This window comes from Electrophorus electricus, chromosome 1, assembly GCF_041902795.1.
Source record: "Electrophorus electricus isolate QZ-2024a chromosome 1, ASM4190279v1, whole genome shotgun sequence".
NCBI classification, from domain to species: domain Eukaryota; kingdom Metazoa; phylum Chordata; class Actinopteri; order Gymnotiformes; family Gymnotidae; genus Electrophorus; species Electrophorus electricus.
The window spans coordinates 35,656,934-35,671,858 of record NC_137497.1 but is presented as its reverse complement, the minus strand read 5'-3'; the positions used below and the strand labels follow the sequence as shown (position 1 = coordinate 35,671,858).

The window sequence follows — 14,925 nt, the reverse complement described above, 5'->3', positions numbered from 1 at the left end:
GCAGCTGGCATGCTGCCATGGGGAGAGAGGCTCCCTCAGGCCTGTAGAGTGGCACGCCAGCCCTCAGAGCCACTCCACGCCTCCGACAGCTGCGCGACGGGCACCATGGGCCGTCGCCAGTCCGACCCGGCTTACTTTAGTCCTGACTGCGGAGAGAATCCACGGACAGGCTTGGAGACAACATCCAGCTACAGATCTCCAAGAGCTCTCCGGCTGAGATGCTTAGTTGGAGCACTCTCGGTCCAGGAGCGCCTATCTCCGGGGGTAGGGTAGGAGCAGTAATGGAACCACAGGAGACTGCCTGGTAGGATCGCGTGCCGTTTCTGAGGCTGTCCAGAAATGCAGCACTCTTCATTTCACTCGGCAACTTCTATCTCAGAGGAACATCAGACCAATCGAGAGAGGTGGGAGGGAGCGAGGGAGGGCAGGAGGAAGGGAAGAGAGCGAGTGAGAGAGAGAATGAAAAAGAGCCCACCAGAGAGAGGGAGAGAGAGATATGGGAAAGATACGACATGAACCTGCACCATCCACCCCCACCAGCACCAACCCCCTCCCCCTGCTTCTCACAACAGCATAATTCACGCCTCATCTTAATCATGCCAAGAATGGAAACCGACGCATTAGTACGAAAATGAAGTTGACACATACTGGTCCCACAACTCAATATTTGAGCTAATGTTAATTGATGCCACTTCAGTGCCTTTTAAGTACAGACCTGTTATGTTGGCCTGTTCGCCTGTTCGTACAGTTAATTAATGCACATTAACTGTGCTTCAACACAGAAATGCAGAGACAAAAACAGAAAACTGACATTTTATTTGTGCATAACCTACACATTTATTAATATCTAGAGATAGCTCAAGTATAAAACAAAGTCCAACAGACAACAATGTTTAAGTCACCCAGTGCCCCTTAAACACAGTTTCCTGCCCATTTGCGGGGGTGCCGTCCAGTGAATGTGCTCTTGGTGGAAATTGTGAGTGCAAGTGTGTGTGTGTGTGTGTGTGTGTGTGTGTGTGTATGCTGGTATTACAGAAGCTGTGACTCAGCCTGCAGATGGTGGCTATCCAGGATGTTCATGTCCCACCTCCTAATCATGGGATTAAAGAACACCTGTGCACATGTTTGCCAGCTCTACCAATTTTTATTATTGTTGCTGTCACTATGTATTCTCCCGGCCTCAAAATGATCCTGACTTCCCCCATTTTAGAGGGAGTTTTTAAACTCTAACAATGACATCATTTGATCAGCTGACTGAAGTTCCTTACTGCCTGTGAGCCTTTCTGGTATCTCATGGTCACATTGTGATTAGCTAATACATGCTAATATAAAATAATAATAATAATAATAATAATAAACAAACAATAACAACAACAACAATAATGCAAAGTTCTGATTCTACAATCTTATATGCACTCATTGTCATTTTTGGTAACATAAATAATTTAAACACAAAATGCATTTGCTATTATTTTACCATTTTGTGATTCTCATACATAAAATCTGACCAGAATGCAGGTATCAAAAATCCATTTTTTCTGTGGGTGGCCTGTCTGACTCCCTGCTTGGGCTTGGACAGTGTCCCTGTTTCTGAGATGTTGAGGTTGGCAAGTGTGCCTTCACTGCAGAAAGTGCCGAGGCCTCTGCTCTTAGCAGCCTGCGCTGGCCTGGCCTCACCTTGTGGTCAAACAAGCATCTCATCTAAAATCACCTGACATAATTAATATTAGGGTAACACAATGACAGGAGTTGTCTAGGGTATTCCAGTTGTGTGTGTGCATCTGTGTGTTTGTGAGTGTGTTTGTTTGTTTGTGTGTGTGAGGGAAAGGAAGAGATGTTTTTGCATTCCAGGAATGTGCTGTAAGTCAACACGTGCAGGGCCATGCTGGATCTGGTATTTTGTGTTTGAAGTGTGTTGGGGGAAGCCAGTTGTAGCATGCAAGAGCTGTGAGGCTCCTGGGCATGTGACCTCTGTGTTCTAGGCTTCTCTCTCAGCAAAACTCAAAGGAGATGCCATAATCCTGCAGCAAGGAGACGCTATAATCCCACTGCAAGTAAAATTATGCTGCAACAGCTCTGCACAGACCCACCAAAGTAACTAGCTGCATTTAAACAACATTGGCTAAATTTAGGTTAAGTATACCAATTAAAAAACAAGAAGTATAAAATTTGAATTTTAATCCTAGTAATAACAAAAATGTCATGGTAGTAACACTGTACATTTTGTTTATAAAAAAAAAATTTGTTATACTTTTTTCAGTTTTTCAGTGTAAATTTTATTCCTGTTCCAAATAAATAAATGTACTTTCTAATTACCTGCCTAAAGTTTTAACACTTCTGCCCATCAACAACAGAAAAAGTACTGTCTGAATTGATTGCAAGTCAAAAAAATATCCTGTGATAAATCACTCCTTGTATATTTAAACACATTTAAATTGATGATGCAAAGGTCATTTGGGAATAAACAGCATTCTATCTGATTACACAAAAAAATGACTGGGAGACACAAAGCAATCCAAGCAGGAAGGATAAAATGAATCACTATGATACTCTAAGCCTTTGCACTTTTGTACAGTGACCCTGGAAATGGGCAAGCGTTACAAGCTGTCTCTTAATCGCCACAGGCGGAAATCCGATCAGTGCCCGTGCAGAGCTACTCACAGCGGGGCTGGTGAATCTCAGAAGCTCCCTGTCGAAGAGCCTGCGCAGAGCCTTCAGTGGGAGCAGGCCAGCGCAGGTCAGAGCTTCTCTGAGCGTCGGTGCCCAGCCCCTCCCAGCAGCCATGTCTGGGCCTGCCCGGGCCTGGCTTCAGCCTGCCAGCCGGGGGGACATGCTCGATGGGTATGTGCTCGTGGGGGATGTCTGCTGAGTGCTGGCGTGCCCTGCTACATGGCACTGGCTGACTAAGCGGGGAAGCCCGGAGGCGGGGTTTGATCAGCTGCAACTGGGAGATCCCCCTCTGAAGCCCCCTTCACGGGAAATTGGAGAGTGGTGGAGATCCCCACACTCAGCTGACTGCACGCCACAAACTCATCCACCCACCCTCCCTCGCTCATACATATATAAACACAAACACATGCACACAGAACGTGGTGCTACATTTGAGGTTAAAGGCACCTGTTGTGCACAGCAAGGCAGTGCTAGGCTTTTAATTACTCTCTTTAAACTGACAGCAAAGATTTCCACTGGCCTTATCAGGATCCAAACAGCGCTTACTGAAACAAGGAACTCGCAACACTTCCTCAGGCTCAGCAGATACACTTAAAAACCAACACCAATTCATGGACATCACCTGGCTAAAACCAGACCCGTCAAACCAGGAATCAGTAGAGATTCTGTGGCATCAACTTCATGTGAAGGGGAATACAAGCAGCTGCTCTGCTTTTGCTCTCAAACTGCCTCTGCTGGCTGTGTGCGCAGAATTGTGGAAGTCACTTTCAGGTGGGTGGTTTGCAAAATACTGTTACTCGTTGAGCAGGAGGTCAGGAGCAAGAGGTAAGGTTGCATGCCATCAATGGGCACACACACCTGCAGGGGGCATACATACATTCAGAGGGTGAACTATAATGCACTGATCTGCACAGGCAGATTAAAAAGAAAAAAACAAAACATTGCCACTGAATATTAATGGATGAGGGGGATGGTGTTGATTTGTGTGTGTGAGAGATGTAATACACTGGAGCAGCTGTAAGCTTTCAGGACTCTTGATACATTTATTGCATCAGCTCAAGCACAGGGGTCAACATGTGCAGTGGCTCAAATTACTCAACGAATTTCAACCTTCCAACACTGACCCAGATTACCCAAACCAGGCGAACGGGGAGCAGATTTCCATTTTGGTACTGAAAAAAGAGATCCAGTCAAAACCACTGTAGCACCCAGTCAGGCTTGGGTCATCAGAGGATATACACTTCCTCCTAACATCTCACATCTGCTTCATGTGAAAGTGATGCAGAAAAAACCTACATCCGTAGTTATTCCGTACATGTTACATCACAAAAAGAATTCCATATGCGGCAATGAGGCAAAGAGAGAGAGACATAATTTATTCATGCATTTCCTAGCGGAGGACAGGAAGATCAATTTAGCTAATCAATTATAAGTGAGCCAGTCTAATCATGTGATACGATCAGTGCTTGTAGCGGCGCCCTCTCCCTCCAGTGTGTCCACTGATGGAAAGATTATGAATCATACCACTGTATCTAAAAATAGTTTTATGAGGAGTGGAAATAAAAAAATAAAATAAAAATCAGGCCACATTGTCTGGGTATTGTCTGTATCAGATTTTCCACAGTTCAAAGGACTGAAATGAAACAATCAACCCCCCACAATATGTTTGTTTTAGAGGTGGAATCTTTTTAAAAAAAAAAGAAAAAAAAAAAAAAGAAAAAAAAAAAGCTTTTTGACCTTGTCCTGGCTTATTTTAACAAGTTCCTGCTTCTGTCTGCATAGGCTGTCCTCAGCCCCTTTCCTATGACCCTGTAAAATTGAAAGCCTTTAGGCAGACAATGACTCACAAAATGGAGGCCTTATATGTACCAGTCAGATAACAGAAAAAGGTTCTTTATCATCAGCTGTCACACAACATAATATTACACAGACCCAAGACAGAAAGAAATAATGCTGCTTCCACCAAAACATCTGACTACCACACTGACTACCACGCTGGGTGACTCGGAGGTTATCATCACCATATGAATGATTTAGTGAAGAATAGGAAACAGCTAAATTATTCAGCTGTTCAACGACTGTCCATCAGCGTTATATATGTGTGAAGACACTTGATGAAAAACTGCAAATTACAGCTTATACTTGGTCCCTTTTAAGGGGTGTTCTGTGTGTCTGCAATTTCACTTGTGATTCAAAACCAATACATTTTTACATTCATGATGCACTTCATGGAACATGCAAAGGTTGTGGCATGGTACTTCACTGTATGCAAAAGGCTTGACATCAAATCTTATATTACATGGCATGTTAATAGTCCTGCACACAGGATCACAAAGATACACACACATACACATGTACACATCACTCCTTCACCTCATATTAGCCTATTCATTATGGACTTCACTGTGCTTCATCAACACTGAAAAGGGCTTCTTTGCACAGGGTGTCTCCTAATTACTGAATATTACTAAATTATTGACATCTGATGCTAGAAGCATGCTAACATTCCCTCTAACAGCTGTGAAATGTTAAGGGAAAATAAATTTATTGCAAACCTAAAAGAGATGTGATTGGATAACAGAAAGGGGAGCAGAAGAGTGAAACGATAGAAAAAGTAGAGCGAGGAAGAGGCACCAAGTTATTGCACACAGTCATTCTTATGAAAACAGACACGTGAGCCCTTTGATGTGGTTCCCCGGCTCGAGACAACAGCTAAGTAGAGAATCCACCATCCTGCCAGGCAATGAGAAGGAAGGGCGACACAGCCCAGACTCCATGTTCTTCTGCCACTTCTTTCCACCTAGTTTCTTTCTTTCTTTCTCCTTCGCTGACCAAAAAACCTCTTAGGCCAAAACACCAGGTCACTCCCATCCAGGGAGGAACTCGCAGATGCCAAGCACAACGCAAAACGCCTCTTGTATTTAAGGCACAAACATGCAAGCTACTGCCCCAAAAATCCGCCCATCCAGAGCTCCCCTTATAGATCTCCATTGGCTTACCTGTGTGAATCTATGCCTGATGCGTATGGGAAACATCTTCAGCATCTTTGCTCTGTGCGTTCCAGTTCCTGCCAGCCCCGTGGCCTGGGACTGAGAGCGCTCCTCGGCAGTCACTGCAGGCTCTGCGTCGAGGCAAAGCCGGGTAGGGAGGCGCTTCACCCATGCGCAGTCATACGGCCGCACAAAAGAGAGCCAGAGGAAGCCCCTGCCCAGGAAGGGCCCTCGAGCCGCTGGACAGCGTTGCGATTAGAGCATGTCCTGTCTATGTTCCCCTGGCAACAGCTGCACAGGAAGAGGCCCAGCTGTCCAGAGAGAGCATCTCACCCCTTCTCAAAGGTTTCAACTACCTAACAAATTTCTCGCACAATTCCCCACACTCCCCAACATTTTGATCCTGGGGTACATACTGCTGAACTGGATTGACTGTGACTTATAAGGAGAGGCACATCTCAGATACAAGTTTCTTTTGGCCCATCAAATGGCCAAAGAGGCAAATTCAATTAGGCATAGAGGTTTTTTTTATTTTATTTTTTTTTTATATCAAGATACGCAGTGAATGCTATCAGTTTTAACCAGCTCAGCAGCATACACAGCCTTGTGGAGTTTAAGGTTTTCAGCTGTAACCGAGATTATCATGACCAAGGCAAACCTGAGCTGGCCGCAGTGATGCCGGGATGAAAATGGACTCCATTCCAGAGTCTTTAATGGCCCTTAAACACTGCTGTGTTTTGATCTGCATGCCTGTATGTCTGTCAGAAGAGGTCGCTTCTCATAGTTTCCTGTCAGTTAGCCTCGAACGAAGGTGCACTTCCTGCTCGATGAAATTATGCTGAATGGACAGAACCACACATTTAAAAGCACAAGCAGAAACTAAGGAGGGGCTCTCCCTTTCTCATGCTCTCAGTCTCTCTCCACACGCACGCACACACACACACACACACACACACACACAAAGAGATAAATGGTATTAAAACAGCACTGAACATCAAGTATTAAAATTAAAAGCACCCAGAGCTGGCAGACTGAGAGATGTCCTGATATAGCAAAAATAAATTTAGCAATAAATGAAAATAAAAACTCTGCCCATCAGCCCATGAAACAAAGCTGGGAGATTATATAGCTTTCCTGCACTGGGCGGGGCTTTTCCACATTCCTCCACATGAGCAAGCCCACTCACTCACCAGAGATCAAAGGTGGAGTGTTGGAGTGTTTCCTCCAAGCTCACGTCACTTCCTGCATGGACTGACAGAGCCGGGGAGACTCCCCACAGCACCTGGTTCTCAGAGAGCTCTCGGAAAGCCTGGCGTTCCCGATGAACGCATAACATCACACACTAACAACCTGAGATCCCGCTTCCTCCCAGATGCTTTTCTCACACATGGGCACAGCGCCAAGACAGTCCTGTAGCGCTCAACTCCAAATGTGGGAAAAACTGGCCGGCTGAGGGGCTGCCCGCACTCCATCACTCCCAAAAGGCAGAACATACCAAAAGGTTACCCATAATATTTATCTTAAATGGAAAGGAAATGATCAACTGCGCTTTGATAGTGCTTTGTATCTGTGTAAAGCACTTTGAATAGCCATCATATAGGAAAAGTGAAATACAAATAAACTTGCCTTGCCTGTATCCTTTGAGGTCAGTGTGGCAGACCCCCCATAGGCCACGGTATTCCTGCATTGACTCAGGCTTGCACAACAGGACCGAGTTGGGTGGCATGTGGCACTGTCCCAATGACTCTGACCTTTGGTAGCACACCAAATGTGGAACTGACTCATCACAATGCATTTGGACAGGATGTCTACAGTGCACCCTTGCCCATCGCATTCCTACCACCCTGCCTTATCAAGAGCCTCACAGGAGCTGCTTGCAATTATCCTCTTTTATGGCGCCTTAGCCATTGCTGTCCGAGACGGGGAGGGGCTTGATGACTCCAGCGGATGTGGGGGGTAGAATTACTGCAGGTAAAGGGGGTGCCTGCATTAGTGCCAGTATAGAAAGATTAACGATGTGCCTTTAAGATCTATGTTGCATTTTGACATTGCATTAATGGCTTGGGAAAGGTCATAAAATGCCTCCTCTGCTCACTCTCGCTCCTTCAAAGTAATTTCCACTGTAGCTCTTTCTCCTTCCTTCCCATCTCACTCCACTTCCCTCCATCTTTGTCCCTTTCCTTCAGCTCTGAGGCCTCATCAATCCAAAAGGCAGGAGATGGAAGCACAGGCCCTTGAAGATTCCTCTTTGTTACAAAACATGCTAGAAAACTCACTGTCTAGAAGCAGCAACGATCAAGAAAGCCCACCTCTAAATAAAGCCCTGAACCTTGCTCCTTGGAATCAGCGTGACTGTGGTGCGCACTAAAGGTCTCCCCTGTCAACAGCTGCCATGCGGACGAACGGGCGACTCGGCGGCAGAGTCAGAGGAGTGCTCTCCCACTCCTATTGAGCCTGGAACAAAGAGATGAGTTTAATCAGTGTGGAGACCAGCAAGCCTGCCGTTGTGACATACGCCCACAGGTTCTCTCTCTCTCTCTCTCGCTCTCTCGCTCTCTCTCATACACACAGGCTCTTCTTCGCTGCCTTTGTGACCCACTAGAGTGGGACTTTTAAAGAGCGTGCCTGGAGAATGGACTTATTCAGAAAACCCCCCCCACCCCCATTAGTCAGCAGGGCAATACGGTAGCAGGCAGCCCGTGCAACTTACAACAGCTTCACTGTACTGTAAGTAATGCTTTCAGAACCCTCCAAGCACCGTGAGCTTCCTCTGGAGAATGAACACAATTACCTGCAGTCTCCCTTACTGATTATCCTGCATTATATGGCAGTAAGGAATTGTCCTCCACGTTGAGCTGCACTGTGTCTCCACAGGAAATGTAGGTGAGGGGGTGATCAGGGGTGCTCAGACTAAACACAGCTCTGCACAACTATCCTATACCTACCTGCAAGTCCACGGGAGTAACTCAGACCTTACCAGGAGGAACAGTTCTAGGGTCTGGCAGAGTTATCAAACCTATTGCCCAGATTCAAATGCTCCCCCACAAATAATATCCATAAATGTATCCCATCAAATGGACGAGTGAGCGATGGAGCAGGACTACAGTAGTATCAACTTTGGTGTTTAACACCGGATCCGCACACAACATCCGTAAAATGGAATTAGCCCTCCCATTCTGTGGAAAAAGGGCAAAGTTTAACAATGTTAAATCTGAGCAGGATGTGCTGCTGTTTTACCACACTTTCACTCAGCCAATCACAATAGCCAGAAGAGAGACCACAGACAGCGAGTAACTGTAAAGCATGCTCTCAATCCCTGGTGGCCGTGTCATGTTTATTAAAGTTCCTCATCAACAGCAAACTCCATCAAAGAAATGGGATCCTCTCAATCTCCAAAATGGCTATGGGACTTTAGAGCATATGGACCCTACTAAAATACTACCTATCTGGTGGCTGTCAGGGATTTTTGCAGCATATGGCAAGGGCTCATTTTCCTCATTTGACTGATGATAGGCAGACTGAAGAGAAATCCTCTGGGAAGCAGAAGGGACTAGCAGACATCCTCCAAGTATCTAAACATGTGCGTACTACAACATGATTTGCAGTCTCAGACTCTGATGGTTCAGTGTTGGGGCTGTAATCCGGCTGCCTTTTCCTCCTCTTTCTCAGAGGGCCAGTGGCATGCAAATCTGAAATGTGTTTTAGAAAGCTGAAATGAATCAGATTTTTAAAATTCCCATAATGACACTCTTGTGCTAGAAATTGCATGTGCCTGCAATTTCAGGTCATTTTAAAGACACCAAAGTGCACCTGCAGTACACTGATTTATATTCTAGTCCCAGCTATGGCATGGCTGGAGGGCCTAGGGAAAGCAGCTACCCACACTGGGTAAGGAAGAGGACTATTACTGTTCCTAGTCTTGGAGCTGTAGACCATACCAATTTCTGTTTGTGTCACATGGAATATTAATAAGAGAGAAAAAAAATGCTTTGCTGTGAACCAGTGATCTGTATAGCTGAACCGAACGTGAAGCTCAGATAACAGTCCCAACATGGGAGGGATACGATCTGCTTGTGAGTCTGTGGAGATGACTCAGTGCTGCCACGGAGTTGAGAGTGTGATGCCTTGCCACTCTCACTGACACCTGACTGCAGTGCTGAAAGAGTGAGAGGGAGGGAGGGAGAGCACACAAATACGGAAAGAGAGCGAGAGAGAGCAAAATTACGTGGAAAGAGAAAAGGGGAAACAGAAAAAGAGATATTCAGGCACGAGTGGGTGTAAAAGATGCGAGAGAGAGAGAGAGAGAGAGAGAGAGAGTGAGTGAGTGAGTGTCAGTCCAGATGGCCGAGGAAAGATTAAATACCATCTGCCAGAGAGATCTGAGGCTTAGCCAAACACTAACACACAAGAAACACACAAGCGGACATAGATGGACGTGCGCACCACACACACGTGTGGCGAAAAGACGGCCTCTGTCAGTGTCACGTTTGAGCCAGGACTTAGGAAGGTTAGGAAGGGCAGCGCATGCGTAGCTATGGGTAGACAGGGCATGCTGGGCATGAGGATCGGACGTCCAGCCACTGTGAATCACCACGTGGGTAATCTGCCCCATGCTGGGGGATATATGTAAGCAAAGAAATGACACCATTCTTCTATTGACACAGCTTTGCATCGTGTTGCTGTGTCTCATGTATGGTTGTTTATATTAGCTGGCAGAACACAGCAGAGGGTGCCAGAGCTGGCATGCAGAAAACTGCAATGTTATGGAATGAGAGGGTTTGTTTGCATGTTAACCCAATAACTGCATCTGCATAAACAAATACACATCTGTAATAAACACAAACATGTACTCATACCTCCTGCCCCCTCCACCCACAAACACACAATAGCAGATACAACAAAATGATTCTAATATTTTTAAAGTCACGTTAGTTCTTTTTGTTTGGGAAACATTGCCTTCCGTGTGAAAAAAAGCCCAAAGTAATTCATATGTGCCCAAGCTCTCTGCTGGCCAAAAAGCATTCAGTTAGAGAGTGACCTGATTTAGGGCCACTTAACTCTAACGCACTCACTCACTTATTAACACGCATTATCTGCTCTTAATGTATACCCAGTCACACTCAGCATGGAGACAAAAAAAACAAACAAAAAAAAGTCACATATATTTTGCAAAGCGTGCACATGTGCAAAAATGCATGCACATGCGTGCACCCACACATATGCACACAAGCACATTTTTAAGGCAGTTGGACAATGGTTCAAATGGTTATGTTCCAAACGCTTCTATTTGATGATTTTGTAGAGTCTCAATTTAGGTACAGTCCATTCAAGCTGAAAGTAGAGGTCAGAGACAGAGCTCATGATTCACAAAAGTAAGCTGGCTGTGTGTGAGGTGAACTCTCCTTTTCCTAGCCAGAGAACAGTTCTCCAAGACTGTGTGTGTGTTTGAGTGCCTGAGTGTACACGTTCAAAAGAGAACACAAATACTAGGAAGACATTTCTAATGTCCACGCTTTCTCCATAAGATCTATAGGCCCATCTATCCTTCATTTAAAAATCAATGCCTTTTAGCACCACTGGGGATCATGGAGAGGCAGAGAGAGAGAGAGAGAGAGAGAGAGAGAAAGAGAGAGGGAGGGAGGGAAGGAAGGGAAAGAGAGAGAGTGAAAAAGAAAAGGAGACAAAGTGTAAGAGAGAGGAAGAGAGAAAGAAAGGCAGAGAGACAGATGGAGAAAGAGAAAAAGGGAAAAGAGAGTGAGAGGACCTGTGAGGTAGGTCTCAGCAAAATGACTCTGATGCCAACACGCATTCCATTAACTTCCCCTCCCACCGGATGTTCTCTTAATGCACTGCGATGACACCCACTGTACTCACACCTCTGTCTTTATGGAAATAGATATACTCCCAAAGACAAGGAACACTAGCGAGCCCAGATGTGTTTCAGGGCAGAACAGTGCACTGGAGGACTCGAGTACCTCTCGGGCTATGACATTCACAATGCTCTGGCCAAATCAATGCTCTCGCTGTCTGAAGGGATTCTGGGGTCAATAAGGCACCTTCTTTGCAAAGACGTGAGCACAGGCCCATGAGACAACAGCAGCTTCCACCCTGCCTAACCAGCATTTTTACAACTTTGCTCGAATGAGGTGCATCTTTCAACACAATTCTATCATGCTTAAGACCTGATGACATGAAAAAGGATCACAGCGAAACGGAAGGACAGAGTAGTTGATACAAAAATGGCAGAGAGGCAACAACAAGAGAGAAAGTGGAAGGGAGTTAATAGCCAACAGATAAAACATAGAGAAAGTGACTTACCTGACAGGATAAGCCATCATCATCTCCTACTGAATCCTCCAAATCATGATGTGTGTCCTGCAGTCAAAGGTGGATATGTAAGTGCATTCACATACTCACTCACTCAGTACAGCATGCTCACCAAGACAATTGATGGTCACACTAACAACTGATCTTAGTAACAGGTTCCCATACTCTCAGTGCAACTACTAAGCCTTCAGAAGTGGTTTTGCAGGAATCAAAGGCCTGAATATCAGTATTACAGAGAGTGCAAGTGATTGTTTCCCCAGCAGACAAAAGTGGCTAACGTGATCACCATAAGTGACCAGACTGTGCCTCAGACTGAAACGACTGTGCAAAAGCCACACTCCATCCTACATGCCATTATTGGGCAAATTACAGCAGTCATCACACTGGGTGCAGCCTCAGACAAGGCTCTTGGTCACTACTTAGCCAGCAGGCTGACTGATGACCTTACTGCTGACCAGTTTGACAACCGCCATTCACAGTGCAAATCACTCCAAATCAATGCACACAAGAGTTGGCACACAGAATGTTACCACCACATTTTCAGGATGTGTGGGCAATATGACAATAGAAAACTATAGAACTATAGAAAGCTGGAATTTATAATATTGTAATATCATCATTACGACTGTATGTTGGTACACTATATGATATGCTACATGTGCCAGAATATTAGTATTATACAATATACACATTGCAATGGTTTAGTAATAAGACCTCAGTTGAACATGTTTATATTCGGCAGTATTTATTTCGGATTAACAGTAACAGCAAACAAAAGACACTGGATAATTTCAGTCATGTGTAAATAGGAACTAGCCAAAATACGCCTGTAAATTCACCCTTTTTGTTGAATTACTTTTTTAAAATATCGTTTAATATTTTAAATGAACATAATAATACATCTTAAATGATTATTTCGTGTCAGTGTGCTTACTGGGGACGAGCGATGGATAATATTTGCGTTACAACTGCGTAATTTAGGCCCATCCCAAAATAACTAAAACACCATTCCTTCGAAACCTCCAGACTCTTTCCGTTCCCCGTGTCGTTTCGGTAATTGCGAACTGAAAATGACGGGGTCTATACCGTACATAAATATGCAGATATCGCCAGTAATGTGGAAGTGATATGTAGTGACAGGGCGTAATGACTAAGTATCATTGATAGCATTGAAAGGACAGGAAACGCACAATGAAGTAAAACTCTTGATCTATGATTCAGTCATACCATGACGTTCAGCTTTAGACCAAAGACAAATTGGCTCAAGTCTTAAAACTCAGCAAATATGTTGTTCACAAACAACAAACAGGCTATACAGGATGTCCGAAATCGTTCTAAAACTAACTTACCTACCTTTGATATCAAAGTCGTCTGCCATTTATAGACAGGGCAATCTTACTACACACGCTAATATACCGATACGGACACTGATTAATTCCTTGTTCAATTCCAAGCTTACATCAATGATAAAATAGCTGACACAGCTTGGAGGCTTGCCTCGCCGGCAGAAGCCAGAACCAATATAGAAACAAGCAGTTATAGTAAAAGTAACATTTAAAGTCGCCAGTTTTGATGCGTGGGATGCTGTTAGAGACTCACCTCACTCGTTGCACTCCCAATTGCCATCTTTTGCCAAGGGTCAGCTAGTTGTGCCAGGGGCATCTTCGCTATTTGAAGTTGAGCAGACGCCGCTAGAAACTGACTCTCTAACAAACCAGCGAGTCTAATGACTTTTAAGGTATTTCATACGACTATTTCCGCGTGTGTCTGAACGCTTTTTTAATTTTTTTTTTTTTTTAAATAGAAAACACTGAAGTGGGGACGTAACGGCTCGCGTGGTTAATAATTCAGAAATCGCCGCCACCTCTCCACTTTCTCCTCCGTCACGTACCTTGTTGCCCTGCAACGCCACCCTCCCTCTTTTCCCCTTTTTCTCAAGCAGAACGGTCTCACTTCCGTTTTCCCAATATGGCGTCACATATAGGCTTATCTACCTGTCAGGCAGAGAAGTCACCCCTGCGTCACCTTCAGAGGGCGGGACACAGACTGTGGCACACAAACTAGACAGGTGAGGGCGGAGGTCCGTGCGTGCCGAGTCACCCACTAGTTGTGGGTGGTTTTATGCCAGTTACAAAGCCGATGTTTTACCATGACTCATAACATATTTTTATAATTGTGACTACATTCTCGTTCTGGTCAATCACAGACTCGTAAAGTAGCCTAGCCTTTTTTTTTTTTTTTTTAAACCATGTGATACTATTTCAGAAATGTTAAATGAATAGCCTAATTTTCACCAACTGCATGACAGGGATACGTTGACGGTAGCTTTAGACAAATAGGTGTCATAAATGATTATTGCGACACCTACCGACAACAAACTCGGCATTGTTCTTAACAGCAACACTGGTACTTAAAAACAACAAAACCAGTGACAAGTAAGAGCAATGTTTATTAAGGTCCTGCCCCAATCCTTTTCCTAAGAAGAAAAGAATTCCACATTTTTGTGATGTCGAAATGTGAACAACTGGAGCATAAGTGTGATAAACTTTTATACAAGTTAACATCACTAAGACAAAGTGTTTTCCCCCTAACTTCAAAATTTCTAATATGCAAAAAATAATTTATGCTTAATCTCAGCAAACAGTGAGACACTATCCAATTTGCTTCTCCACTTTTCGGGCATCTTGTGATTGGTTTATGTGTGAAAAGTCACAGGATTATAGTGGAACATAGTTAATAGCCTACACAAAAGTGTGGTATGGAGCATAATTTTGAGAGTTGCACATCAAACACTCCTAGGAGGTGTTCCTGAGCACCCCTGACTGTGGAAAGAAATGGGACATTCTGCAGCCTTTCACCCCTAAGCAGGCTAATGCAAATAAGGGCTGTGAGTGACAGGAATGGGCCATTGCCTAAGACTCACTTGTACAAGCCGTCT

General features: G+C 44.6%; 1 protein-coding gene across 2 annotated transcripts in view; it reads right to left on the bottom strand.

The window, feature by feature from the left end:
* Window positions 1-14,017, bottom strand: part of rps6ka3b (ribosomal protein S6 kinase, polypeptide 3b) — a 25,143-nt gene extending 11,126 nt beyond the window's left edge. Inside the window, exons 1-2 of one of the 2 annotated variants that reach the window (XM_027004410.3) lie at window positions 13,587-14,017; window positions 11,979-12,035 (exon numbers count right to left, since the gene is read on the bottom strand). In XM_027004410.3, coding sequence (XP_026860211.2) covers window positions 11,979-12,035; window positions 13,587-13,649 — 120 coding nt within the window. In that variant the 5' untranslated portion in view covers window positions 13,650-14,017. Of the gene's footprint in view, window positions 1-2,661; window positions 2,948-11,978; window positions 12,036-13,586 lie in introns of those variants that run through there. The other variant, XM_035526087.2, reaches the window with a different exon arrangement.
* Between the last annotated feature and the right edge of the window lie 908 nt (window positions 14,018-14,925).